General features: G+C 43.9%; 2 protein-coding genes across 4 annotated transcripts in view; both read right to left on the minus strand.

The window, feature by feature from the left end:
• Positions 1-26,763, minus strand: part of c17h15orf61 (chromosome 17 C15orf61 homolog) — a 333,965-nt gene that overhangs the window by 13,150 nt on the left and 294,052 nt on the right. The window lies entirely within an intron of this gene.
• The window catches only part of iqch (IQ motif containing H), a 182,352-nt gene continuing 156,397 nt past the window's right edge, over positions 809-26,763 (minus strand). For all 3 annotated transcript variants that reach the window (XM_070858531.1, XM_070858532.1, XM_070858530.1), the window contains 5 exons: positions 13,446-13,625; positions 7,321-7,446; positions 4,528-4,589; positions 3,995-4,103; positions 809-2,685 (listed from right to left, as the gene is read on the minus strand). In XM_070858531.1, the coding sequence (XP_070714632.1) occupies positions 2,584-2,685; positions 3,995-4,103; positions 4,528-4,589; positions 7,321-7,446; positions 13,446-13,625 (579 nt within the window). In that variant the 3' untranslated portion in view covers positions 809-2,583. The remainder of the gene's footprint in view (positions 2,686-3,994; positions 4,104-4,527; positions 4,590-7,320; positions 7,447-13,445; positions 13,626-26,763) is intronic.

Raw genomic sequence — 26,763 nt, forward strand, 5'->3', positions numbered from 1 at the left:
GTAGGGGAGACTAGAACTAGGGGGCACAGCCTCAAAATACGGAGGAGCCAATTTAAAATCAAGTTGAGAATTTCTTCTCCCAGAGGGTTGTGAATCTGTGGAATTCTCTGCCAATGGAAGTAGTTGAGGCTAGCTCATTGAATGTTTTCAAGTCAAAGATAGATAGATTTTTAACCAATAAGGGAATTAAGGGTTACGGGGAGAGGGCGGGTAAGTGGAGCTGAGTCCACGACCAGATCAGCCATGATCTTATTGAATGGCGGAGCAGGTTCGAGGGGCTAGATGGCCTACTCCTGTTCCTAATTCTTATGTTCTTATGTTCTTAAAACAATAAATCATGATTTTACTTTCAAACTAGAGGAGCTGGATATTTACAAGCAGCTGCCAATCTAGAGGTGAACCTCCCTCAGCGAGAGCAAGTAGCAACTAGCCTCTAACTGACCTCAGGATGTGCACAAGTAGAACCCTTCATCACTGGCAATACAGCTGGTGGCCTTAAAGGAGCAGGCCAGCTTAAATATAGCCCCACCTTTGCAGCAGACAGCTTCACACGAGGTGAGAAAAGGCTGTTAAGGTGTAAGCACTCCCTCTGTTAGTATACATTGTGCACTATATGGTCTAACAGTTTGTCATTATATCCCCTAACTTACTAAGAGAAACACCAATAGAAAAAAGCACGAGAGAAAATAATCATAGAATCATAGAAATTTACAGCACAGAAGGAGGCCATCGTGTCTGTGCCGGTTAATGTTAAAGTCCTGGTGAATCAGTCTGTTTGTTTACAATAAAAGATCTCTACCCTTGTCACTGATTGAAAAATTGATTTTTAATGAAGTGATACAGTATGTTGTTTGAAAGCTAAATCTCAATGTTGTCTCAGTATTTGCCTTCTGTCACTTTTACATCTGGAAAGTTTGTAGCAGATCTTGTACTGTGCCACAATATATCAAAAGTTACAAAAATTGTTCCAAAAAATCTTAAGTTATGTATTTGAAGCAAAACACAATGTTCATGTTACTAAATGGCTAGTTTGTATTGAAGATTTCAGTAAGAGAGTGATGATATTTATCTACTAGCCCATTTGACAACTGAAAACTGCCAGCACTACAATTTATAGATACCGTCCTTCCGTAGTTGAGTTTTGTGTGGAGAGAGAACATGCTGGTTTATATGAGGGGAAGTACTGATGTATTGGGAACTATTTAACGAGGTGTATTAAGAGCATTGCACAAAATTTAGGGTATTATTTAAAGTCTGTCCTAGTGAGCAGGAGATCACAGCTCTGGCCTCTGTATATTGGGTGACTATTGTTCATTCTCAGGATGTGGCCGTCGCTGGAAAGGCCGGCATTTATTGCCCATCCCTAGCTGCCCTGAGAAGGTGGTGCTTGGCTGCCTACCTGAACCACTGCAATCCGACAGTCCATGTGATATTCTTTGTAGCGGTTTGACACAACTGAGTGGTTTGCTGGGCCACATCGGAGGGCGGTTAAGAATCAAGCACATTGGGTGTGGGACTGGAGTTATGTACAGGGTAAGGACGGCAGGTTTCCTCTCCTAAAGGACGTGAGTGAACCAGTTGGGCTTTTACCGCAATCCCACAGCTTCCTGATCACTTTTACTGATACCAGCTTTCTTTTTTTTTCTTTCTAGATTTGTTTAAGCTGAATTGAAATTCTCAAACTGCCCTGGTGGGATAGGAACTTGTTCTCTGGATTACTCGCCCAGTAGCATAAAGCACTACCACTACACAACACATCCAGTGGGGTGCTTGTGCCCGATGGGAGTGGAGTAGTAACTCCTCATCGTATCTAGCCGGTTCCCCTGGTAGGGACCTGCCCCCGTGGAAAGGGACTTAGTTACCGAAACAATCCAGAGTACAATCTGCTGGGGATTGTGACTGCAGGCATGGAAGTAGACTTACGGTGTGATTTTTTTTTAAAGATTATAATAGTACCAATACCCTAAAGAAACTCAATAACGATGCTGGTAATGCTAATGAACTAAGACACAAGTTTGTCAGCAACTCTTGGCTGGGCTGCTGAGGGACTTACCCACAGGAAAGAAGAATTACTTTTTCCCCTTTTAATAATACCAATAACTGAACCATTTTGGACTGCTCTTGTGCATCTCCTACTGGCTGGTAACAGAGTGACACATGCAGAGACTTGGAAGTAGATGACCCGATTTTCGGACATTGTATGGCAGTGGGGGCAGGTTGGTTGCGGGGAATGAGAAAAAGGGAGGGAAAAATAGAGTTAATAGAAAGTTGTAAAGTATTTACCACACCAATACGGAGAAATCACTTTTTTGTTTCAAGTTTAACATTTTGGTTTTGACTTTGGGCTCATTTCTATCATTTTCAGTATATCCTGTTGTAAATACAGGTGCTCCTGCACCCCTTCCTGTGCTTCCATACGTACAAACCTGCAACATATGTAAACACCGATTGGCAGAATAATGCTGCCTTGTTTGGAATCGTTTACCATAGGACAGGATTCCAGTCAGACAAAGTGAGGATTGGAGATTAAGTAATTCATTTTGAACACTGGCAAAGATCTGCAGTTTCTCTGAATGATGATCTTCAAGTCAGAGCTTCTAATGCAGTGGTTGAGTCATCCTCTTTGCCTTTGGACTTGTTCACTATTGTAACTCCAAGGATTACCTCAATGTCTTCAATCGCTGCCTGTAACATGAACATAGGCGTTAAGCTTCTTTACCATACTGCACACGTGAAAGGATATCTTCAGCCCTCCCACAGCAGAATCACATCAGTACCATTAACTGCGTCAAGCAACCCGCCTTCTATATTTCGAGGGGTCTACCATTTCCTATTCAATTTCTGTATCTTTTTGCCTCCCAACTCTCGGTGTAACATTGCTGCGATCAAGCAGAGGAAACAACAACAACAACTTTTATTTACATAGCGCCTTTAACGTAATAAAACATCCCAAGGTGCTTCACAGCAGTGTTATAAGACAAAACAGATAAATTTGACACTGAGCCACATAAGAAATTATGGCAGATGGTTAAAGAGGTAGGTTTTAAGGAGCGTCTTAAAGGAGGAAAGAGCGGAGGAGAGGTTTAGGGAGGGAGTTCCAGAGCTTGGGGCCCAGGTAACAGAAGGCACAGCCACCAATGGTTGAGCGATTATAATGGAAGATTCTCAAAAGGGCAGAAATTGAGGAGCGCAGACATCTCGGGGGGGGTTGTGAGGCTGGAGGAGATTACAGAGATAGGGAGGGGTGAGGCCATGGAGGGATTTGTAAACAAGGATGAGAATTTTGAAACCTTAGCAGTAATTATCTTGTGCAAACTTTGGTATCTGAAAGCCCTGAAAAAGCTGTCATGCTGGACACCAAAAACAAATGTTTCTTGCACGTTAACATCTGGAGGTCGCCATCACTGACAAATGACCAGGGAGAACCACAAACTGGATTCATCAAAGCAACATCAATCATAATTAAACTTTCTGGATAATTGCAGGTGCTATCCAATCGTGTTCTTTTAAAACAACATTGGAAGCTTTATGTAGTGCGTGTGTGGCTATGAAGTGATAGCACTCGCTGTCTGGGCTCACCCATGGAGAATGGCGATTTGAGCAAGGTATTGGACTGCTCTCAATGTCCATGGAACCATAACCCAGCATGAGTCAGTGGAGAGGGCAGCTAAAAGAACTGAAAGAATCACTATTGACAGTCAGTGGTATTATTATACAAATGCTTACTGCACTCATATCAAATTCCTTTTCTAACGGAGGTATTACCCAATTAAAATAGCAGAGAGAGGAGTTTGGCACTGACTGTGCTAAGTGTTCATGCAATAACTTGCTAAGCTTGTAAACCTTGGGTGCAGCTATTGAAATGCAGAGTTATGGTTGTCGACTGAAGGTTGAATGGCACCTTCTTTCCAATCACCGTGCAATCGTAAAACATTTCTATGTTAATAAACGGTACAAAAATTAACAGCAAAGCATTAGTTAATTAACGCCTCACCTGAAAATTGTTCTCCCATTGCATATTAGGTGCTGATATTTCCTGATGAATGACAGAGAGATTACGAGCAAAGGTCAGTAGAGCCCCCTGGAGATCTTCCCCGATTGTTCTGTTAATGATATACAAACAAATGAGTTTACTAATGATTCCCTTTACATGCTTAAAAACAATCACAGTCTCATTTCAGGGAAGTGCTGATGGAATTTAATGAGCATTTTCATTCTCGCGGGGCACAAATCTTCTGGGAAATATGAAAGATGAGGTACTATTTTTACATGTCAACTGAAGGATTTGCGCAATAAATATGTTTTATTAATCAATACACCATTGAAAAACAATAGGTTAACTCAATTGGATGGCAAAATGGCATCCCGCACAGTTAGGAAAAGACTATTATGGTCTTTTAAAACAAGCATCGCATCCTCAAGATGCAAAATATTTCAGCAGATTGAATAATTGCTGTCTGAAGCTTGCTCCTCGAATGGAAACTTGGGAGTTACAAACCATGCATCTCTGGTAACTGGCAGACTTACACCATCCCCAGGTGATCCCTCTTGTTACCTTCATGCAGTATAAAGACTGTTCCTTGTCTTTCCTGTTAAAACAGATCACAAAATATTAGAAGGATGTACGTTATGAAAATCCCTTGAGATTTTCTTTGCTCCTCCCACGACTTGCGCTGGGAAGCAGTTCCATTTACAGCAAAGTGGCCTCGAGAGTAACCTCGGCCTTCACGGAGGGCATCGCAACTTAGCCCGCCCGTCCTCCTCACCTCCCCCCCCCCCCCACTTCCTGGCAACTGTTACACTGGTTGAGGTCAGCAAACCGAAGAGAAACTGGTGGTTGAACCGCATTAGTTGGGATGCATAGAATTATCATCACAACTACAGAGGCTCTAAGATGGCTGACTCAGGAACCTGTCAGGTGACCTCTTCCCTCTTTATTGTTGTAAGCAGCAATGGCTGCATTACCACAGTAGTCCTCTGGGTGGAGTTAAATATATATACACCCCTCCCCCTGCTTCAGGCGAGTATCAGTGGAGAGGTCAGGCAGACTATTGGTCATTACCCAGGGGAGGTCCTGCTCTCAGTAGTGTCATTGTTGGGAGGCCATCCTTCGGTGTGATTGGCTTGGCACATCAGCGATACAGAATGATCCCAAATTAAATAAAACTGAGCATTAAATTTAACAGCTAGAGAAGCTGGGATTGTTCTCCATAGAGCAGAGACGGTTAAGCAGAGATTTAATAGAGGTATTCAAATTTATAGAGGGTTTTGATAGAGTAAATGAGAAGAAATTGTTTCGACAGACAGGAGGGTCGGTAACCAGAGGACACAAATTTAATTGGCAAAAGAATCAGAGGGGAGATGAGCAATTTTTTTTTTTTTACATAGCAAGTTGTTATGATCTGCCTGAAAGGGCGGTGGGAGCAGATTCAACAGTAACTTTCAAAAGGGAACTGGATAAATACTTGAAAAGGAAACATTTGCAGGGCTGTGGGGAAAGAGCAGGAGGTGGCACAGGCACGATGGGCCGAATCGACTCCTTCTGTGCTGTAAGAATCTATATAATAATAATTAATAATAAATCGTGTACAGGTACAACGTCTCAAATCCAGCAACCTCGGGACCGAGACCGTGCCGATTTTTGGATTTTTCTGGATTTCAGACAAGAAAATCAAGAAAACCGAGACAAAGTACTAATGGTGGCGCAGGTCAGGTCGGGCCGGGTCAAGGGTCATTTGGCAAGGCTTGGACTGATCGCATGACTTTAAAACATAGCGGCGAAGCTGATAACTGGTTTTTGGACATTAATTCCGAATTTTATTTTACTGAATATCAAATGGGATTTTCTCAAAAATATCCAGTTTTCGGACAATTCCGATTTTCGAACAGCCAGATTTGAGACGTTGTACCTGTCGTAATTTTGAAGCCGATGGTGGTAAAGACTACACAAGCGTTTCTCTGGTGGTTCATGATACCACTGTAACACAATAAGAGGTCTGAGACAAAAGGAGAATACACTGGAAATGCACACTAGGATGGTCAGTACCTGGAAGAGAAACACGGGAGAGTTGAGGTTGTAGAGTTGAGGTGAAAGCATCGGACAGTCTTTCCATGTAATATATGGATTCACTTATATTTTAAAAATAAAATATGCATAAGTGTTAAACAACAAAATGGATTGATTTGTGTGTTTAGTGATAAGCTGCAAGAAATTCATTGTTCATGAGGAACTGTAATACTTTTGAAAAATCCCTGTTTCAACCCCTGGTCTATGTTGATCTGAGCCAGGGCTGTGGTCAGGGCCACTATAATTGTCTGCAATGCCTCAAGAAAGGGAGGGATAAATCGGTCAGGGTTCACGTTCCCGACTGCTGTAACCCAGCCCTTGCTAGAAATGTCTCGTGTGTGTGTGTGTGTGTGTGTGTGTGAACAATAGGTGTGGACAAGACTGAGTTCAGCAGGTTCTAACCCCCCCCCCGCCCCCCACCATTGTGATCAGATACCTTGCTGACTCTCCGTGTCAAAGGTTCGAACAGGAACGATTGCTTCTTGGGCGAGGGAAATGGAAGGTTCCCAGCGTCCTTGGAACCAGAAGCAGCAAAGTGATCTTATTGAAACATATAAGATTCTGAGGGGGCTTGACAGGATAGCTGCTGAGAGGATGTTTCCCCTCGTGGGGGAATCTAGAACTCGGGGGCATAGTTTCAGAATAAGGGGTCGCCTATTTAAAACAGAAATGAGGAGGAATTTCTTCTCTCAGAGAGTCGTGAATCTTTGGAATTCTCTGCCCCAGAGAGCTGTGGAGGCTGGGTCATTGAATATATTTAAGGTGGAGATGGACAGATATTTGAATGATAAAGGGTTATGGGGAGCGGGCGGGGAAATGGAGTTGAGGCCAAGATCAGATCAGCTGCAATCTTATTGAATGGTGGAGCAGGCTCGAGGGGCCAAATGGCCGACTCCTGCTCCTATTTCTTATGTTCTGATGAGACCATCGATATTGAAGAGGTGGGGAGGACGGATGGAAAAGAAAATATGCTGTGGTTTTTACAGAACTCTTTTAGAGTTTGGGGAGATACGGACTATTAGGTGCATGTAGAAATCAGTGCAAGTTAATAGGATTTCCAAATGTGTCTAATATAACCCATATCTCACTAGTCCCCATTGAGTATCCTCTATGCAAGCCTGTTCAGACAAACCTCGATATGCAAGCGATTTGTTTAATAGAATAAAACCGCGGTTATAATGAAGTCGGGGAAGACCACCTATGGTGCTTACTACCGAGGAAAATCTTGGGAGAAAAGAAAAAAAAACTTATACCTTAATATCAAAACCGATCCCGTGAGCTTTAAAAATCTTGAAGAGTACACTGTAGTGGACCATGGATAAATTGGCATGTTTCAGCTGTGTGCTTAACACTCCGTAACATTTCATAAAAGGAAGTTGCTGAAAGGCAAATAATATCCAGTACAGATATATATATGTATTATTATGAAACCCTACTGTGGCCTATTAAGTTTAAATGAGGAATTCAGATAAGTGCATCTGCCGATCAAATATTTTGGTTCACATGATCTCATTAAAATACAACAGAAGCCATTTTACTAGATTTTTAAAATATTGCAGCGGATAACTTCTTCAATCAAATACCCCGGTGTAAATGCATGAATACGCTTAACCAGTCAATGCAGATCGTCTGGAATACTGCATGTTTTATTTCCGAGTTGCCCTCTTCTCCTGAAGGTGCCAACTCTAGATCCCATTGGCACACACCCACATGGCAATTCTTTAGGGATGAAGAACTGCCAGGGCAGGACAAGTGGCTGCAGGCTATTTGACTACAGGGCATCGCAGTCACGCCCAATTCTTTCCTCCGTTGATGACCAGGCGCAGAAAGTGTCCAACAACAATCATTGGATAGTGATCAGGGGCGGGAACTTTGGCTGATTGCTCTCCTTCCTAGCCCAACTGTAGCAAATCCACCACCTCCTTGCTGGAGATCAGCTAACTCAGTACAGACTGGAAATCAAAACTGCAACTTTCCTCATCTGTATGGCTTGGTGCCCTCACCCACTAGGTCACTAGTAAAGCTTGCATAATATACTTAATCCAGTAAATGGTGGAATGTCTGGAACGATGCACGATGATGCTTATCCCAGCAATACCTTTATTCTCTGGAACTGCACAAATGTAGTTAACGCTGTGGAAACCAAGGATCGTGGAGGGAGATTGGGGGACGGGGAAGCTCAGGGGTCAGTGAAGATCCGGGGGCGGCATCGGGGGGCTGGCAGCGGGAGAGATTGTAGACTGGGGCCTGGGGAGATTTAAGGTTGGTAGAGCAGGGGTCGGGGCCAGGGATGATTGAGGGTCAGGGCAGGGAGTGGCAGCGAAGCGGGTGGGGGTGGGGGGGTGAACTGCTGTGATCGGTTCCTTTAATGTGGGGAGCACTCCTGCTCCCCCTGGCTTCGCATTCAGATAAGATACTTACTTTCCTGGTTGGGCCTAGCAAGTGATCCCTAGGCGCAGGCTGCGACAGGGCAAACCAATCTTGGATAGTGTAATGTATGCACCTGTGAGTATGCTCACAGGCTGATAGAGCTGTTGAGTTGTGAGTGGCTTAGCAAGTCACGTGATGTTCACAAGACTCAATAAAACCCCAGCCAGTTGGGTTCAGGGTGTCCACGAATAGGCAGGGGGTTGTGCGCCTGGTGGCTGAACTGGTAATGTGTAGTGTGATTGTTAAATCTTTTGCTAATAAACCAACTAGTTCTTAATGGCAATTTGTTGCCATAAATTCTTAAGCAAAGAACCTATGAAGCAAATATGTTACAGACAGGGCACCTCAAACAGACATTAGACCCCTTAGTTGCACATACAAAGTTGCTAACATCTGCTTTAGGCATGGATAAAGCACACATTTTTTTGTCCTTTCCCAATATGGTGGGTGGTGCACTTCTGGCTGGAAATGTGCGTGCACTTCCTGCCCGCCACATTGGGACCTTCGTAGTCCAAGTCGCTCCTGAAATATGGGCACTATGCGGACCAATTTCCAGGCACCACACCCCATTCATGTACGAGCCTAGATGGTGAATGCAGAGAGATTAGTTGATCATGGAACACATTACAGCCAAGTGTACCCAATTCGCACTGGATTGCCACATACACATGTTTTCCAGTAGAGATAGTGATCAGGAACATTGGCTGATTTGCAGCACCACAATTGCTACTCCCAATACACTAAATTAAGCAAGTTTCTCCAGTTCTTTGTGAAGGAGTTTAGAATTTCACTAGAATCTACTAACCAGAGCAAATATTCAACAACAACAACAACAACTTTGCAGGAGTGTTAGAAGACAAAAAAATAAATTTGACATCGAGCCAGATAAGAAGAAATTATGTCAGATGACCAAAAGCTTTGTCAAAGAGGTAGGTTTTAAGGAGCGCCTTGAGGAGGAAAGAGAGGTAGAGAGGCGGAGAGGTTTAGGGAGGGAGTTCCAGAGCTTAGGCCGAGGCAGCTGAAGGCACGGCCACCAATGGTGGAGTGATTCTAATCAGGGATGCTCAAGAGGGCAGAATTAGAGGAGCGCAGATATCTTGGGGGGGTTGTGGGGCTGGAGGAGATTACAGAGATAGGGAGGGGTGAGACCATGAAGAGATCTGTAAACAAGGATGAGAATTTTGAAATCAAGCTTAACCGGGAGCCAATGTATGTCAACAAGCACAGGGGTGATGGGTGAGCGGGACTGGTATGCGTTAAGACACAGGCAGCCGAGTTTTGGATGACCTCAAGTTTATGTAGGGTAGAATGTGGGAGGCCAGCCAGGAATGCGTTGGAATAGTCAAGTCTAGAGATAACAAAGGCATGGATGAGGGTTGCAGCAGCAGATGAGCTGAGGTAAGGACGGAGGCGGGCAATGTTACGGAGGTGGAACTAGGCAGTCTTAGTTATGCCGCAGATATGTGGCCGGAAGCTCATTTCATGAATGTATTTTTTCATCATCATCATAGGTGATCCCTCAAACGAGGATGACTTGCTTCCACACCAAAAGAGATGAGTTCACAGATGTTTCAATGAAGGACCCGATATTCCAGTCCTGAACTCCAACTGAGGGGGTGGAAGATGCCTGTGCGTGGATTTTTTTTAACGTGTGGTGACTGTTGCTTATGAGCCACCACACGGGCTTGACAGAGCTAGGACTTTATCCAATGGCAAGGGTTAACCAGGACGACTGGAGACCTGCTCTGCTGCAGGGATCTAGTACGCACACATATCGCAGTGTGGGCTGGCCCATGCTGCCCCTGGGCCCTTGGCTCTTCTGGGCCCCAGATATTGTAGTCTGAAGATCTGCTTCCCATTTCTTTGGATACGGGCTTTGCTCACAGCATGGACTGCCTCACAAATCTGTTAACTGAACCAAGTTAGTTTTGATAGTCTACCTGAAACATTGTCGAGAATTTTAACCTCTCCCCACCCCCGCCAATACCCAACAGAAACTGAGCAGACGGGTAACTGCCCCTTGCCATTTATGCCTTCTGATTCTGCTGCCTTCCTGTGGATCCCGATATTAACCTGCTCTTTTTAGCTGATGAGCAGGACACCCACTGATATTGACCGCAGCAATGCTTCCTGCAGTATGCCTCAGCCCCAACCTCCGAAAAACTCCCTCACTGCACCAGTTTTGACATTTTCCATTTCCTCCGCCAGCCGTTCTGTGGCCTCTCTAAGATTGCTGATTAATGCGGAGCTGGGGACAGACGAGTGCTGTGGGTCCGTGTGCAGCAAGTATTGGAATGAGAATGCCCAGACTCATTACAGCCAGCAGACGGTGGACACTTTCGCTCCATCAGTCTGTGCTGCATTGAAACCTAGGTCCCGGGGGGGGCGGGGGAAGAGGGGTCAAAGGCCAGCAGCATCTAACCCACTGCTCCTTCCCATTGCTTTCGATGTTTAAATAGTGACAACCTATTACTGTCGCCCCAGAAGGGTTAATTCTCCCTAGAATCTCTGATTCCACCTCATTGGTGAATATTTAAATCTTTCGTCTGTCATCCAGCATCTGAATTGCTCATTTCTGAAGGAGACCCAACTTATAATTCATATCTACAAAATTTAATAATAATAAAAATTAATAATTGAACATCCAGGGAAAAGACAGAAAATGTATGGCACACCTGTGGGATGTTCCTGCTTGCTGGATGCTATGGGCAGCAAGTGGATACATTATTTCACTTCATTCAAAATCTGATATTACATTTCTTTTAAAAAGTTAATTATGGCTTGTGTGGGCATGATACTAAGTAGTAATCTAAGGGGGAATTGTAATAAAACTTGTTTTAAACAAATGGTAGAAAAGAGAAAAAGGAAAACCCATAATATGATATATATATATTTATCATCATAGGCAGTCCCTCATATCGAGGATGACTTGCTTCCACGCCAAAAAGGGATGAGTTCACAGATGTTTCAATGAAGGACCTGATAGTCCAGATCGCTAATTACATGTTGAAGGGTGGAAGATGCCTGTGCGTGGATTTTTTTAACGTGGGGTGGTCGTTGCACACCAGCCACTACACGGGCTTGACAGAGCTAGGTCTTGGTCCAGTGGCAAGGATTAACCAGGACGACTGGAGACCAGCTCTGCTGCTAACTTTATATATTTATAAAGTACTGGCAAAATACGATGCACAAAGAGAGTTGAGACTAAATTATTTAGGATCAGAAAGAAGATATAGTGTAAGAAATATTACATTGTGTTTGATGTTTAAGAGTCCTTTGTTAAATCTGATGGAATTACACGTCACGAATACTTGTAATTAACGTTTGAAACGTGACTAGAGTGTGTCTGATCTGATCTGGTCTGATCTACTCAGAACTCCTACACGGCAAGCGAGCCTCAGTTGGGCAGAGGAAACGTTACAAGGACACCCTCAAAGCCTCCTTGATAAAGTGCAACATCCCACTGACACCTGGGAGTCCCTGGCCAAAGACCGCCCTAAGTGGAGGAAGAGCATCCGGGAGGGCGCTGAGCACCTCGAGTCTCGTCGCCGAGAGCATGCAGAAATCAAGCGCAGGCAGCGGAAGGAGCGTGCGGCAAACCTGTCCCACCCACCCTTTCCTTCAACGACTCTCTGTCCCACATGTGACAGAGATTGTAGTTCCCGTATTGGACTGTACAGTCACCTGAGAATTCACTTTTAGAGTGGAAGCAAGTCTTCCTCGATGTCGAGGGACTGCCTGTGATGATGAGGGTGGGATGAAATCACCCAGGGTTTTTGCTGCAGATTGCTAGCCAGTGAACTCTGGCTGAGAGAGGTGCCTGTGTATGGTGGCTGAGGGAGGTGCCTATGTATGGTGGCCTGTTGAGCACAGGATTGGGCTTTGCAGTCCTGCCTGTCCTCCCCAGTGCTCAAATAACCTGCCCACTCTCACCCTCTCCATGCTCATACATGGAGAATGGCCACTTGGGCGAGATGCTGCCAGGGCTGTTGGTAACCTGGCCCCATACTCTAGGAAGAGACAGCGCTTTCAGAAGAGGAGAGGCAAAAGTAGAGAAAAGAAAATAGGGAATGGACACTGATGGAATTCTGTTGCTGAACCGCATCAAAGTGAAGAGGGGGATGTCAGGTAGAACCGAACGCTTAACAGGTTAAAGCTGAAGCATTTTTCTTCATAATTAAAAGTTGATTTAAGCTCTGAAAATTTTCGCTTGCAATGACCAGAAATCTGGTGCAGACGTGGTAGCAAGAAAGCTGGAAAAACGTGAATCATCTACTTGCGTGTTAAACGTCTCATTGAAAATTAATCATGTTTATAATATTCATAGATTTAATAACACTCATTGATCATATCATTAACTGTAAAAGGAGAAACTTACAAAATCTGTTGTGTGTACTATGGGACTGCAACTAAATTAATGTTTGACAGAATAATACAAGCAGCAGTTTAACAACCGTAAACTTGAATATCATTGCAATAATGGACTACTATTGTTTAACATTTGGCAGCTGATGAGGTACTCATTATAACAATGATGTATGCATACGCATGCATAATGAATTGCATCATGAATTATTTATGTGTTGATTATTTAGCTGCATTTATGTAGATGGTAATGTATTGCAAATATAATGAATGTTTAGCTTTATAGATACTGCATGTTTTTTTCCCCAGATAAGGCGTGTGCCTATTTCTGTATTAATTTTGTGAATGCTTTCAGGCAATTTTGCTCCTGATAAGGTTTCCAATGCAATAGTTTCTCACGCAAGCATTAATTAATTACTATATTCTGTTTTTAACCCCGCTGACATCCCAAAGTATGTAAGTGCTCTGTAATGACTTCTAATTAATTTCTGATTGTAATGAGAGGAACAGTTATGAAATTATTTTATGGTTGAGGTGGTTCAAATTTCTAATTTGATTGCTTGTTGTATTCATGCACACATACAGTTTGTGTTTCTTCCACTGACACTTTCTTCCTGCGAAGTCTCCTCGTCTTCTCCTTGGGCTTTGGAGGCACCTCAAAGGTGTTGATTCTGCAGTCCAGCCTCCCATTCGAAACGAAGAGCATCAGTTGTGTCATGGCCAGCTGGTCACTGTAGGCCACGTCTAAGTCCGTGGCCCAGACCTAAAAGATAAAAAAAAGACTTGCATTTATATAGTGTCCTTCATAACCTCAGGACATCCGAAAGCACTTTAAAGCCACTTTTGGAGTATTTTTGAAGTCTAGTCACTGTTATAATGTAGGATGCCAATTTGCACACAGCAAGCTCCCACAAACAGCAATGTGACAATGGCCAGATAATCTGATTTAGTGATGCTGATTGAGGGATAAATATTGGCCATGGCACCGGGGATAACTCCCCTGCTCTTCTTCGAAATCGTGCCGTGGGATCATTTACGTCCACCTGAGAGAGCAGACAGGGTCTCGGTTTAATGTCTCACCCGATTTACATCATCTCTGACAGCACAGCACTCCCTTGATACTGCACTGGGAGTGTCAGCCTAGATTTCTGTGCTCAAGTCTCTGGAGTGGGGCTTGAACCCACAACCTTCTGACTCAGAGCGTGCTATCCACTGAGCCACAACTGACAATGGAAAAGAAACAATGTCACTCTGCCACTAGTGAGTGTAATAATTAAGAACAGTTTTAAGTTAAATTGTGATTAGATGATTTGGTACTGTGCCAAAGAGACCAGAAGATCCCAGCCTTGATCTGAATGGAATTTAACTGCTCTCTGCCAGTGTCACAACTCTGATCCAGGGCAAGGGAGTAATTAAAAGAAAATCGACCAGATCCAGTCACGATCGCTTTCCAGCAACACCTGCACGTATATGGGCATCGTATAAGGGAAGGATTGGGTTTGTTTCTGATGCCCTCCACTGCCAAACAATCTGTGGATAGTCACACACAGGAAATAATCTCGCAGAGCGATGCACTAAAAGGTAGTCAGCATCTGTGGAACTAGCACAAGTCAGCACCCCAGTGAGAAAAGAAAAAGACTTGCATTTATATAGTGCCTTTCACAACCACTGGACGTCCCAAAGCGCTTTACAGCCAATGAAGTACTTTTTGAAGTGTAGTCACTTTTGTAATGTGGGAAATGTCGCAGCCAATTTGGTTTAACGTCTCATCGTTAGGGAAGAAAGACAAAGTTATGACCACACATATATTTCTGGTTTTACTGGTGAATTGCGGTTGGAATGTCTGTCAAATCATCCCATTTAAGAGCGACTCAGGTCACACCTTCGCAACAAATATCTTTCTTGCCTGTTGTAAAAGTTCAACATTTGCACAAGTGTAACCTGTACACAGAATTATACGGTATACTTTGCAATACAGCATCTCAGTGCTTTATATTACAGTATACTGTAGGCCTGCATCTGTCAGTGATAGAAAAAGTCTGCATTGCGGAGTTATAAATTACGAAGTACAATAGCACGGTAGTTTAAATTACAGGGCCACAGAATGGTGCTCCCCATTCATAAACTTAATGTTCAGTTATCATTGGTCAATGATTACTTCATAAATGTTTTTAAATAGAATACATAAAGATGAAATATTCTGTTCCTGTATCTCTTGCTCCCCAATGCCCCCCCCCCTCCCCCCCCTGTCTTATTGGTGGGATGAGGATGCTGAATATTTTCTATGGTCAAACAGCCTGCCGACATTCAGTGTTCGGCCTTGGGTATGAAGAATGGCTGCTTAGGTGAGGCACTGAGGAGCAAACTGGTGCCATAGATTCATACCTCAGCCGAGCTGTGTTAGAAATGCTACAACTGGTCTCAGTGCCAGTGCGTTGGGGCGAGGAAAACCGGCCTGATTGGTATTAGTCGACCGTGCAGGAGCACACATATGAGCATTGGCCGAGGAGAGGATCCGGACTTGCTGCGATTCTCCCCATGACCGACTAAGCTGCTGACATTCATTGTCGGTCAGCGCCTTCCAGAGAGGAGCACTAAATGAATAAATAGATGACTTTTTTGGGGGTGGGAGGGAGGGAGGGCGAGATGTTCGGTGACTTTGTGCATTCTGAGTGATTGTTTCCCTCTGCTGTGCACTCTGCAAGCGGTTCACAAATTGTTGGAGCAGCTGATGTATAGTTACCTTGCACCTAGGACAATGGATCCCTCTAATTTGTAACAGTCCTATCACTACCTAATCCACAAGAGGGCCATTTTCTGTCATACGTTCGACTATGAACAGAAATGGTACGTGCACTGGAGCAACTCCTGCTGGGCATATTTACAAAAATGTAACCAGTAAACATGCTGCTTTGAGCAATCACATTCTCCCAGCCCGGCCTTCCATGGCAGACCCAGTGGTGGCTGACTTTGGTGAGCATGAAATGGTAAATGACATCATTATAAGGATATTAAGAGGTCAGAGAAACAAGACCATCTGTTAAAACGGGACTAATTTCCAAGTAATATTTTAGTAGCGGTGCCCCCCTTCCTGCACCGAGAAATAAATTATAATTGATATCATCCTGAATAAATACTGCACGCTACCACTGTTAGCTGTGGAGATGCCATTTTTCAACTTAAGTGCTTGGTGCCAGAAACAAAATGCGAATTCATTACTAAGTACCTTCTTTCGGTTTATATTCGCAATAGCTTATATCCTGATCTAGGCTGGCCGCGGAATGCTGTATATATAATATATATATATATATATATATATATATAAATCCTGTGTTAATTGACAAATACACCATTGAATATATTCATTGAGCACTAACCTGATATTCCATATTTCATGATTAAAACGCTCATCAAAAATTAATTTCAATCACTTTAATACAAAACCACATGCACTTTATTTATTATATAAATAACTTCAAAGAGGCTTTAGTTGGGATTTAAGGATCGGAAGTGTTGGAATGTGGCTCAGCTGGTTATAGCAGTTAGTAGGTGAGCCATACAAGCCAGTTCCCCATTCCGATGACCTGTCTCAGGCAGGTGTTAGCGGTGCTTAAAATTAGTCTTGGTGTCCTTCTGTGGGGCAAATGGAAAACTGGACAGGTTCCCCTGCCTCCGATTGCCATCAAGTGACCGATGCTCCTAACTCACGCCAAGTCCCGCTCACCCATCACCGCTGTGCTTGCTGACCTACATTGGCTTCCGGTTAAGCAACGCCTCGATTTCAAAATTCTCATCCTTATTTTCAAATCTCTCCATGGCCTCGCCCCTCCCTATCTCTGTAATCTCCGCTCCCCCCCTGCCCTAAGATGTCTGCGCTCCTCTAATTCTGCCCTCTTGAGCATCCCTGATTATAACCACTCAACCATTGGTGGCCGTGCTTGTTGTTGCCTGGGCCCCAAGCTCTGGAACTCGCTGCCTAAACCTCTCTACCTCTCTATCCTCCTTCAAGACGCTCCTTAAAACCTACCTCTTAGACCAAGCTTTTGGTCACCTGCCCTAATTTCTACTTATGCAGCTTGATGTCAAATTTTTTTTCTCATAATGCTCCCGTAAAGCACCTTGGGAATTTCACTATGTTAAAGGCGCTATATAAATACAAGTTGTGATTTTGTTGATGCTGGAAGTGTGGACATTGGGTAGGAGCAGAATTGGCTGTGATGTTTCCCATGGTGGAATAGTCTGATAGCCCTCATCGCCGAGGCTCACACAGCAAGAACAGCACCTTGGGCAAAGCAGCTGATGGCACCCAGTGTCTGTGGGACAGCAAGAAGTCAGTGCCTTCAGTGAAACTGTTATGTTCTTAACAAAATAATGTAACTGAGTATTGTAGACATGAGTAAGTGTGACCTTAGTCTCTTTATTCTAACTCCAGAGTGCTGGTACAGCATGGGAAGCCTGCTTATATACAGTGCTCCCAAGGGATGCTGGGATCCCTTGGGACTCCAACAGATACGCCCTCTGGTGGCGGTAGGATACTGGTTACATAGGGTTGCAGACGAAACAGAAACAAACTAGCATTGGAATATGTCGCATAGGTTGAACCGCACAAACACTTTAATCCTCATTATACTAATGGCATTTTCAGGGTATTTACTCAGAGTTTAATTTCTGTAAGAAGGGAAGAGCCAATGAACCATATTTAGTTATTTGTAAGCAATTTCAAAGAATAAAAAATGGAATTTATATAATAAAAGGAAAAATTGTGCAATAACAAATGAGGTGGGGAAATGGGTGGTGCAGTGAGTTAATGCACTGACCTTTCATTTCTGGGATTCAGACCAGACCAGGGGATAAAGATCTCCTCTATCATTGGCTGTAAGGTCCTATCTGATATTCGTTTGGCCAATGTCAATCCAGATTCTCGTGGGCCATCATAAAACTAACATTAACTTGCCATCTTACTCAGAGATCTGGAAAGTCGCAATAATGTGCTCTTCCGAGACTGTGGTTGAGACAGAATTGAGGGAACTTTTACGCTGCGTGATGGTGACTCTGGGCACTGGAAATCAGAAGAAATTCTCCGGCACCAAAAAAAATTGCACATTAGCGTATTCCTAGATTTGTTGTTCTCTCCTCCTATCCTGAAGGCACTGAGTGCACACCAGCTGCTCTTCCCTGGTACCCCACCCAAGTGGCCATTCTTCACGTGTGCGCCGGAACAGCATGCAGCAACAGACTATTCCACTGTGGGGATCATCACGGGCAAACCCAAACCACACCCCAGATCTTTCAAATGAACAGGACGCGACAAGGCAAGAGAATACAATGGTGGGACACTGAGAAGTGTAGAGGAACAAAGGGATCTTGGAGTGCATGTCCACAGATCCCTGAAGATAGCAGGTCAGGTAGATAAGGTGGTTAAGAAGGCATACAAAATACTTGCCTTTATTAGCCGAGGCACAGAATACAAGAGCAGGAGGTTATGCTTGAACTGTACAAAACACTGGTTAGGCTACAGCTAGAGTACTGAGTGCACACCATATTGCAGGGAAGATGTGATTGCACTGGAGAGGGTACAGAGGAGATTTACGAGGATGTTGCCTGGACTGGAGAATTTTTAGCTATGAAGAAAGATTGGATAGGCTGGGGTTTGTTTTCTTTGGAACAGAGGAGGCTGAGGTGTATAAAATTATGAGGGGCCTAGATAGAGTGAATAGGAAGGACCTATTTCCCTTAGCAGAGGGGTGAACAACCAGGAAGCATAATTGGTAGGAGGTTTAGAGGGGAATTTTTTTCCACGCAGAGAGTTGTGGGGGTCTGGAACTCACTGCCTGAAAGGGTGGTAGAGGCAAAAACCCTCACCACATTTAAAAAGTACTTGGATGTGCACTTGAAGTGCCATAACCTAGGGCTACGAATCAAGAGCTGGAAAGTGGGTTTAAGCCGGATAGCTCTTTGTCGGCCGGCACGGACACGATGGGCCGAAATGGCCTCCTTCTGTACTGTAAATTTCTATGATTCTATGACTAGCTGCGGGAACCAAAGCCGATTCCCTCTCAGTAACACAGGGGTTTTGAGCCTAATTGAGAATCAAATCTGCACGAGAGGACCCACCCGAAACATTATCCTGCCCGTTTCTATTTCCTCATGCTAATAGACCTGTTGTATATTGCCTGCATTTTGCTTTTAGTTAAGGAACTTATGTATCCTCTTGAAGCTATGTTTTTAGTTTATTGTATTATCTGATGGTTCCCCTGTCGTCCTAGTGTAATTAAAACTATAAAAAGCCTGTCAGCTTCTAGTTCCTCTAATATTAACACTATAAAAATAAAGCCAGTGAGTGTTATTCATGCAAATCCTGGTTTTCAACACTCTTTTTTATTAGAATCACAATTCTGTCCCTATAGCTTTTAAAAAATGTCCATTTTTCTCCCCTTTTTGCTGGGGCACAGATCCACAGTGCAGCTCTTCAGTGCATCAACTCCAAAAGGCTATAACTTTCAGGAATGACTGAACAGGCTCTTTTCGCTATAAAAGCAAAGGCTGAGGGGTGACCTAAAAGAGGTCTTTAAAATTATGAACGTGCTCGATAGGGTAGACGTAGAGAAGCTGTTTCCTCTTGTGGTGGGGTGGGAGGAGTCCAAAACTAAGAGTTATAAATATAAGATAGTCACTAATAAATTAAATAAGGAATTCAGGAGAAACTTCTTTACCCAGAGAGTGGTGAGAATGTGGAACTCGCTGCCACAGGGAGTGGTTGAGATGAATAGCATAGACACATATCATCATCGAATGAGGATGACTTACATAAGAACATAAGAAATAGGAGCAGGAGTAGGCCATACGAGCCTGCTCCGCCATTTAATAGGATCATGGCTGATCTGATCATGGACTCTGCTCCACTTCCCCGCCCACTCCCCATAACCCCTTATCGTTTAAGAAACTGTCTATTTCTGTCTTAAATTTATTCAATGTCCCAGCTTCCTCAGCTCTCTGAGGCAGCAAATTCCACAGATTAACAACCCTCTGAGAGAAGAAATTTCTCCTCTCTGTTTTAACTGGGTGGCCCCTTATTCTAAGATCATGTCCTCTCATCTCCCCCATCAGTGGAAACATCCTCTCTGCATCCACCTTGTCAAGCCCCTTCATAATTTTATACGTTTTGATAAGATCACCTCTCATTCTTCTGAATTCCAATGAGTAGAGGCCCAACCTACTCAACCTTTCCTCATAAGTCAACCCCCTCATCCCAGGAATCAACCTAGTGAATCTTCTCTGAACTGCCTCCAAAGCAAGTATATCCTTTCGTAAATATGGAAACCAAAACTGCACGCAGTATTCCAGGTGTGGCCTCACCAATACCTTATATAGCTGTAGCAAGACTTCCCAGCTTGTATACTCCATCCCCTTTGCAATAAAGATACCACTGGCCTTCCTGATCACTTGCTGTACCTGCATACTATTCGTGCATACTGGAGAGGGGAAGCTTGTTTCCACATGGGTTCACAGATGCTTCAATGAAGGACCCGATGTTCCAGTCCTGAACTCCAGGGGTGGAAGATGCCTGTGCATGGATTTTTTTAACTTGTGGTGACCGTTGCACATCAGCCACCACACGGGCTTGACAGAGCTAGGTCTTTATCCAGTGGCAAGGGTTAACTAGGACGACTGGAGAGGGGAAGCTAGATAAGCATTTGAGGGAGAAAGGAATAGAAGGATATTCTTTGAGTTTTGTGTGCAGCAGTAAGAATGATGTTGGTATCTACCCCCCCTTTCCCGCCCCCCTCCCCCCACCCACCCACCCATGGAGTTGATGGGGATGGAAGGAGGCTTGTGTGAAGCATAAACTCCGGCATAGACCAGCTGGGCCAAACGGCCCGTTTCTGTGCTGTAAATTCACTGTCATTTTTATTGTGTGAGCCTGCACACTAAATTCAACATTGTTGCGCCTGTTTTACTGGCAGATGTAGCAGTGGGAAAGCCCGTACCTGATTTGTACCCGAGCCACTGCTAAATTTGGTAGGGCCTTTTTTATTGTAAGGTGGCCAAAGCCTTCCGCAGGTAGTTCAAGGAAATGACCCATCACTTTCTCAGCACAACTAGGAATGGGCAATAAATGCAACCTTGCTCATCCCATGAGCAAATAAAAAGCAGGTACCCTGTCTGATTTTTCTTCCTCCTCCCTAGCTTAGAGGTCATCCGAGGCCACAGTAGCACTGCTGCTGTCCATCAACTGAAGGCAGCCATACCATAGGACCTCGCTACAACACAGAGTGGTTGAGGCAAATAGCAGAGATGCATTTAAGCGGAAGTTAGATAAGCACATGAGGAAGAAAGCAATAGAAAGAAAGAAAGACTTGGATTTATATAGCGCCTTTCACGACCACTGGACGTCTCAAAGCACTTTACAGCCAATGAAGTATAGTCAATGTAGTCATTGTTGTAATGTAGGGATATGATGAAGTAGGGTGGGAGGAGGCTCGGTGGAGCATAAACAGTGGCACGGATCAGTTAGGCTGAATGGCTTGTTTCTGTTCTGTAAATACTCTGTAATTAAAATGGATTAAACTTCTAGTCCTAAGCCTTTTATATTTTGGAGGTTTTGTGTCCGGCAGTAAGAGTAATGTTGGTATCTACCCCCTTTCCCCCACCCCCCGCCCCCCCCCCCCCCCAACCCACCCAGCCATCTCGAACTGGCAGGATCTGCAAAGCAATTTACTATCTCCACCAAACAGCAGCAAGAATCAAACAGTCCCAGCATCATTGTTAGAAGCAACAAAGAAGATTGAAATATGATCCTGAATCATACCTGTTCTTATTGTCTGTGTTTTCATTAAAGCTGCAATCTAGCAGCTGAGGTTCCCCATTAACTTGCCTTGTGCCACGGCATTGTGAGGGCAAACATATGTGACATGTAAAGAAGCCTGCATTTAGCAACAGGTAAGAGATTTAAATGGATATGGATCCACAAATGCATTTGTTCAAAGAAATAAGTGCCTTCTGTTAGCTTTAAATTTTATGCGGCAGTCTATGGGTAGCAATCTGTGTTGGATTCACTAGTTATTTCAGTCATCCCAACTCTCTTTCATGGCATATTTGAAAAGATCATTCAAAAATAACATAAGCTCAGTTTAATTTTATTGTCATGCTTATTTGCAACTCCATTGGTCTGCCAAGATAGGCAAGACTTTAGGAACCTGGGGACATAGGTTGTACCCTGGTTTGAGTGCTTTTAAGCAAATGCACACATGATGGCCTGTATTCTTTGTATCCTTTCTCTATTAATATTGCTTAAGTTTCCAATAAGCACAAGAATCAAATTAACTAAAAGGACAGCACATAAACTAGAAGATGGCTGATACTGCCTCCTATTATCAAAGAAGGCTTTTCCAGCACTTCTCACACACTCCTGTACAAAATACAAGAAAGAAAAGCCTTTCTGACAGGTGATTATTCAATTATCTGCAGTCTGCAACCAGAGTCTGTTTGTCTCAGAATCTTATCATAGAATTATAGAAATTTACAGCATGGAAGGAGGCCATTTCGGCCCATCGTGTCTGCACTGGCCGACAGCACAAGAAATAGGAGCAGGAGTAGGCCATTCAGCCCCTCGAGCCTGCTCCGCCATTCAATAAGATCATGGCTGATCTGATCTTGGACTCAGATCCCTGCCCACTCCCCATAACCCTCCATCCCTTATTGTTCAAAAATCTGTCTATCTCCGCCATAAATATATTCAATGACTTAGCTTCCACAGCTCTCTGGGGCAGAAAATTCCATAGATTTAAGATCCTCTGAGAGAAGAAAGTCCTCCTCATCTCAGTTCTAAATGGGCCACCCCTTATTCTGAAACTATGTCCCCTAGTTCTAGATTCCCCCATGAGTGGAAACATCCTCTCTGCATCTATCTTGTCAAGCCCCGACAGTATCTTATATGTTTCAATAAGATCACCTCTCATTCTTCTAAACTCCAAGGAGTATAGGCCCAACCTGCTCAACCTATCTTCATAAGTCAACGCCTTCATCCCATGAATCACCTAGTGAACCTTCTCTGAACTGCCTCCAATGCAAGTGTATCCCTCCTTAAATAAGGAGACCAAAACTGTACGCAATACTCCAGGTGTGGCCTCACCAATACCCTGTACATTTGTAGCAGGACTGCTCTGCTTTTATACTCCATCCCCCTTGCAATAAAGGCCAACATTACATTTGCCTTCCTGATTACTTGCTGTACCTGCATACTAACTTTTAGTGTTCACAAAGAGCTATCCAGCTTAATCCCACTTTCCAGCTCTTGGTCCGTAGCCCTGTAGATTACGGCACTTAAAATGCACATCCAAGTACTTTTTAAATTATCATGACTACTGCCTCAGTACTCCTCTGTACATTTCCCACTTGCCCCTCCAGACATGCTTACATTTCTTCCTCTTCCATGCAGCCTCACTCTGTTGAAATCAAGGCTCGAAGCTCCTTTACTGGACTTTCACAACTCCTTAACTCCCTCAGTCTTTCCATCCTCCTACATTCTATATACTGCTAAACCCCAAGCTGGCCATCACCCAACCACTGCTTCTTCATTTACCTTTCTTTTCTCGCTCTTTTTAACCTGATGATGCCCAGCACTGTGAGCTTTGGCTTTTATCCTTGGAGCAGGGAAGGCTCAGCGGAGACTTGATATAGGTGTTTAAAATCATGAAGGGTTTTGATAGAGTAAATAAAGAGGATTTGTTTCCAACGGCAGAAGGGTTGATAACCAGTGGGCACATTCAATAGTTGCCTTCAAAAGGGAGTTGGATAAATACTTGAAGGAGAAAAAAAATCACAGGGATATGGGGAAAGAGCGGGGAAGGGGGATGAACTGGGTTGCTCTTTGAAAGGGCTGGTGCAGACTCGATGGGCTGAATGGCCTCCTACTGTACTATTCTATGATTCATTCTAGGCTTATTATTACAAACCTACAACAGCACCTTGTATTTATATAGCACCTTTAACAAAGAAAACATCCCAACACACTTCACAGAAGAGAAATGGAGGTCAAGCAAGAGTAGCAGAGATGGCTGAAAGTGTGCTTGAGAAATTATAGGTTTTAATTAATCATTTGAGTTGGGAGAGAAAAAGAAAGGTCAAGGGATTTGGGGAGAGAGTGCCAGAGAATTGAAATGAGATGGCTGAAGGCTCTATAATCAATGTTGGAGTGGAGGTGGATGCATAGATGCCCAGAATCAAGAGACCAAAAAGCACACAAAGGAATTTAGAAAGACTTGCATTTATATAGCGCCTTTCACGACCACCGGACGTCTCAAAGCGCTTTACAGCCAATGAAGTACTTTTAGTCTGAGAGGAGGTTCCAGAAGTAGAGTGGGGTGAGATTATGGAGGAATTTGTAAATCAGCACAAGGATTTTGTATTTGGTGCGTTGGGGTCAGGGATCCAGTGAAGATTATTGGTGAGTTGGGGTGGGGGCGAACTTTGTGTGGGACAAGATGCAGGTGGTGGTGTTTAGAATGAGTTGGAATTTGCACTGGATGGAGTTTTGCACTGAAGAAAGTGTTGGAGAAGTCGAATTTCAATAAGGGTTTCAGGGGGAATGAGGTATGGGCAGAGGTAGGCAATTTTGTAGAGGTGGAAGTAAGCAGTATTGGTGATAGATTAATAGAAAGACTTGCATTTATATGGCACTTTTCATGACCTCAGGATGTCCCAAAGCGCTTTACAGCCAATGAAGTACTTTTGGAGTGTAGTCATTGTTGTAATGTAGGAAACGCAGTAGGAAGCTCCCACAAACAGCAATGTGATAAGGACCAGATAATCTGATTTGGTTGGAAGAGCAACTGGGGAGGGGCAATGAAATCAGCAGGAGGGTTCCGAGTTTTTGATGGACTCAATAATCAAATGGGTTTTTGTGAGAAAGTCTTACTAAGAATGAAAACAGCAGCAGCATCAATAAATAGAGCATAGTTGGTGGAAAATGACAAAACGTATTCCATGAGTATTCTGTTTAAAGCCCTATTTTTGCCAATATTAGGAAGATGAACTGAAGCAAAATTAATTTAAGGACTTTCCGAAGCACAGAAAGTGCATTGATACTTCACAGGTCATACGAATTACTATTTATCTTAGGGCTGTTGTCACTGGCAAAGAGAAGTTGAAAGGGAGTCTAATAAGGTTTTCAGAATTATGAAAAGTTTACGGAGATTGTTTTCATTGGCGAGAGGCATAGACTCAGAATCTGCACTTGAGGAATAAATGGAGAACACAGCCACCCGCGGTAAAGCTCAGATTGCTTTGCCACAGGTGGCTATTGAGGCAGAGATTACAACATGATTTAAAAGAGAACTGGATACCATTATTTGGTTGACCCCCGGGGCAGGGCGGGAAAGTGGAGCCGAGATAGAAAATCTGCTGTGATCTTACTGAATGGCGGAGCAGGCACGAAGGGGCCGAATGGCCAACTCCTGCTCCTATCTCTTATATTCTTACGGGTAAGTATTTGAAAGGGACGAAAGTAAAAAGATATGGAGAAAGGGCAGGTAGAGAGGAATGTGGACAGCTGTTGCTGAAGAACTAGCATTGGGACAGAAACGATAGGCTGAATGGCCTCCTCATGTGCTGTTAATTTTACGACTATCTCTTTTCAGAAGTGGGTGGCTACCATCTTGGAAATCTCCTTTGTTGACACTACAGAGGATAGCGACGCAAACCATCATCAACCCCAAGCAATGCAGTCCACCCAGCTCCCTTGTTCCTGGCTCCAGATGATGAAGAAGTTTGCTTGTAGCAGGAGGAAGGCAAAGGTAACTAACTGTACTCTCCTCAGCATTGCTCACATTTCTTGTACGGCCCAAACCACGGCACAAACATAAGTCTCAAAAACGGATGCTCAGGCATCCAGGCCTGAGAGGCTCGTCTGCAGTTAGGGGTTTCTCAATGGGGTCAACAGCTGTGGATGCAGAGGACACTCCTAAGAGCCATCCATCGAGTGTTTCATCTTCAAATAACATGGACACTGTGAACTGCCGTACAATGAAGGCATCATGGCTGCCTCCTGAATAACGGCCGCCGACAATGCAGAATGAGTTTTCTGTGGCCCCTCCCTTTGTCCCACCATTGGTGACAAGAGTCTTCAGTCACCTCAGTCCTACTCTTTGGAACTCTCTGCTTAAACCTCTCTTCCCCTCTGCCTTTAAAATCCTTCACAAAATTAATTTCTCAGCTAAGTTTCCGGTCGCTCCTAAATTCTCCCTTCCTGGCCCGACTCTGCCCCTGTCTCAACTCATAGAAACATAGAAAATAGGTGCAGGAGTAGGCCATTCAGCCCTTCGAGCCTGCACCGCCATTCAATAAGATCATGACTGATCATTCCTTCAGTACCCCTTTCCTGCTTTCTCTCCATACCCCTTGATCCCCTTAACCGTAAGGGCCATATCTAACTCCCTCTTGAATATATCCAGTGAACTGGCATCAACAACTCTCTGCGGCAGGAAATTCCACAGGTTAACAACTCTCTGAGTGAAGAAGTTTCTCCTCATCTCAGTCCTAAATGGCCTACCCCTTATCCTAAGACTATGTTCCCTGGTTCTAGACTTCCCCAACATCGGGAACATTCTTCCCGCATCTATCCTGTCCAGTCCCGTCAGAATCTTATATGTTTCTATGGGATTCCCTCTCATTCTTCTAAACTCCAGTGAATAAAGGCCCAGTTGATCCAGTCTCTCCTCATATGACAGCCCAGCCATCCCTGGAATCAGTCTGGTGAACCTTCGCTGCACTCCCTTAATAGCAAGAACGTCCTTCCTCAGACTAGGAGACCAAAACTGAACACAATATTCCAGGTGGGGCCTCACTAAGGCCCTGTACAGCTGCATTAAGACCTCCCTGCTTCTATATTCAAATCTCAATTC

This window comes from Pristiophorus japonicus, chromosome 17, assembly GCF_044704955.1.
Source record: "Pristiophorus japonicus isolate sPriJap1 chromosome 17, sPriJap1.hap1, whole genome shotgun sequence".
NCBI classification, from domain to species: Eukaryota; Metazoa; Chordata; class Chondrichthyes; family Pristiophoridae; genus Pristiophorus; species Pristiophorus japonicus.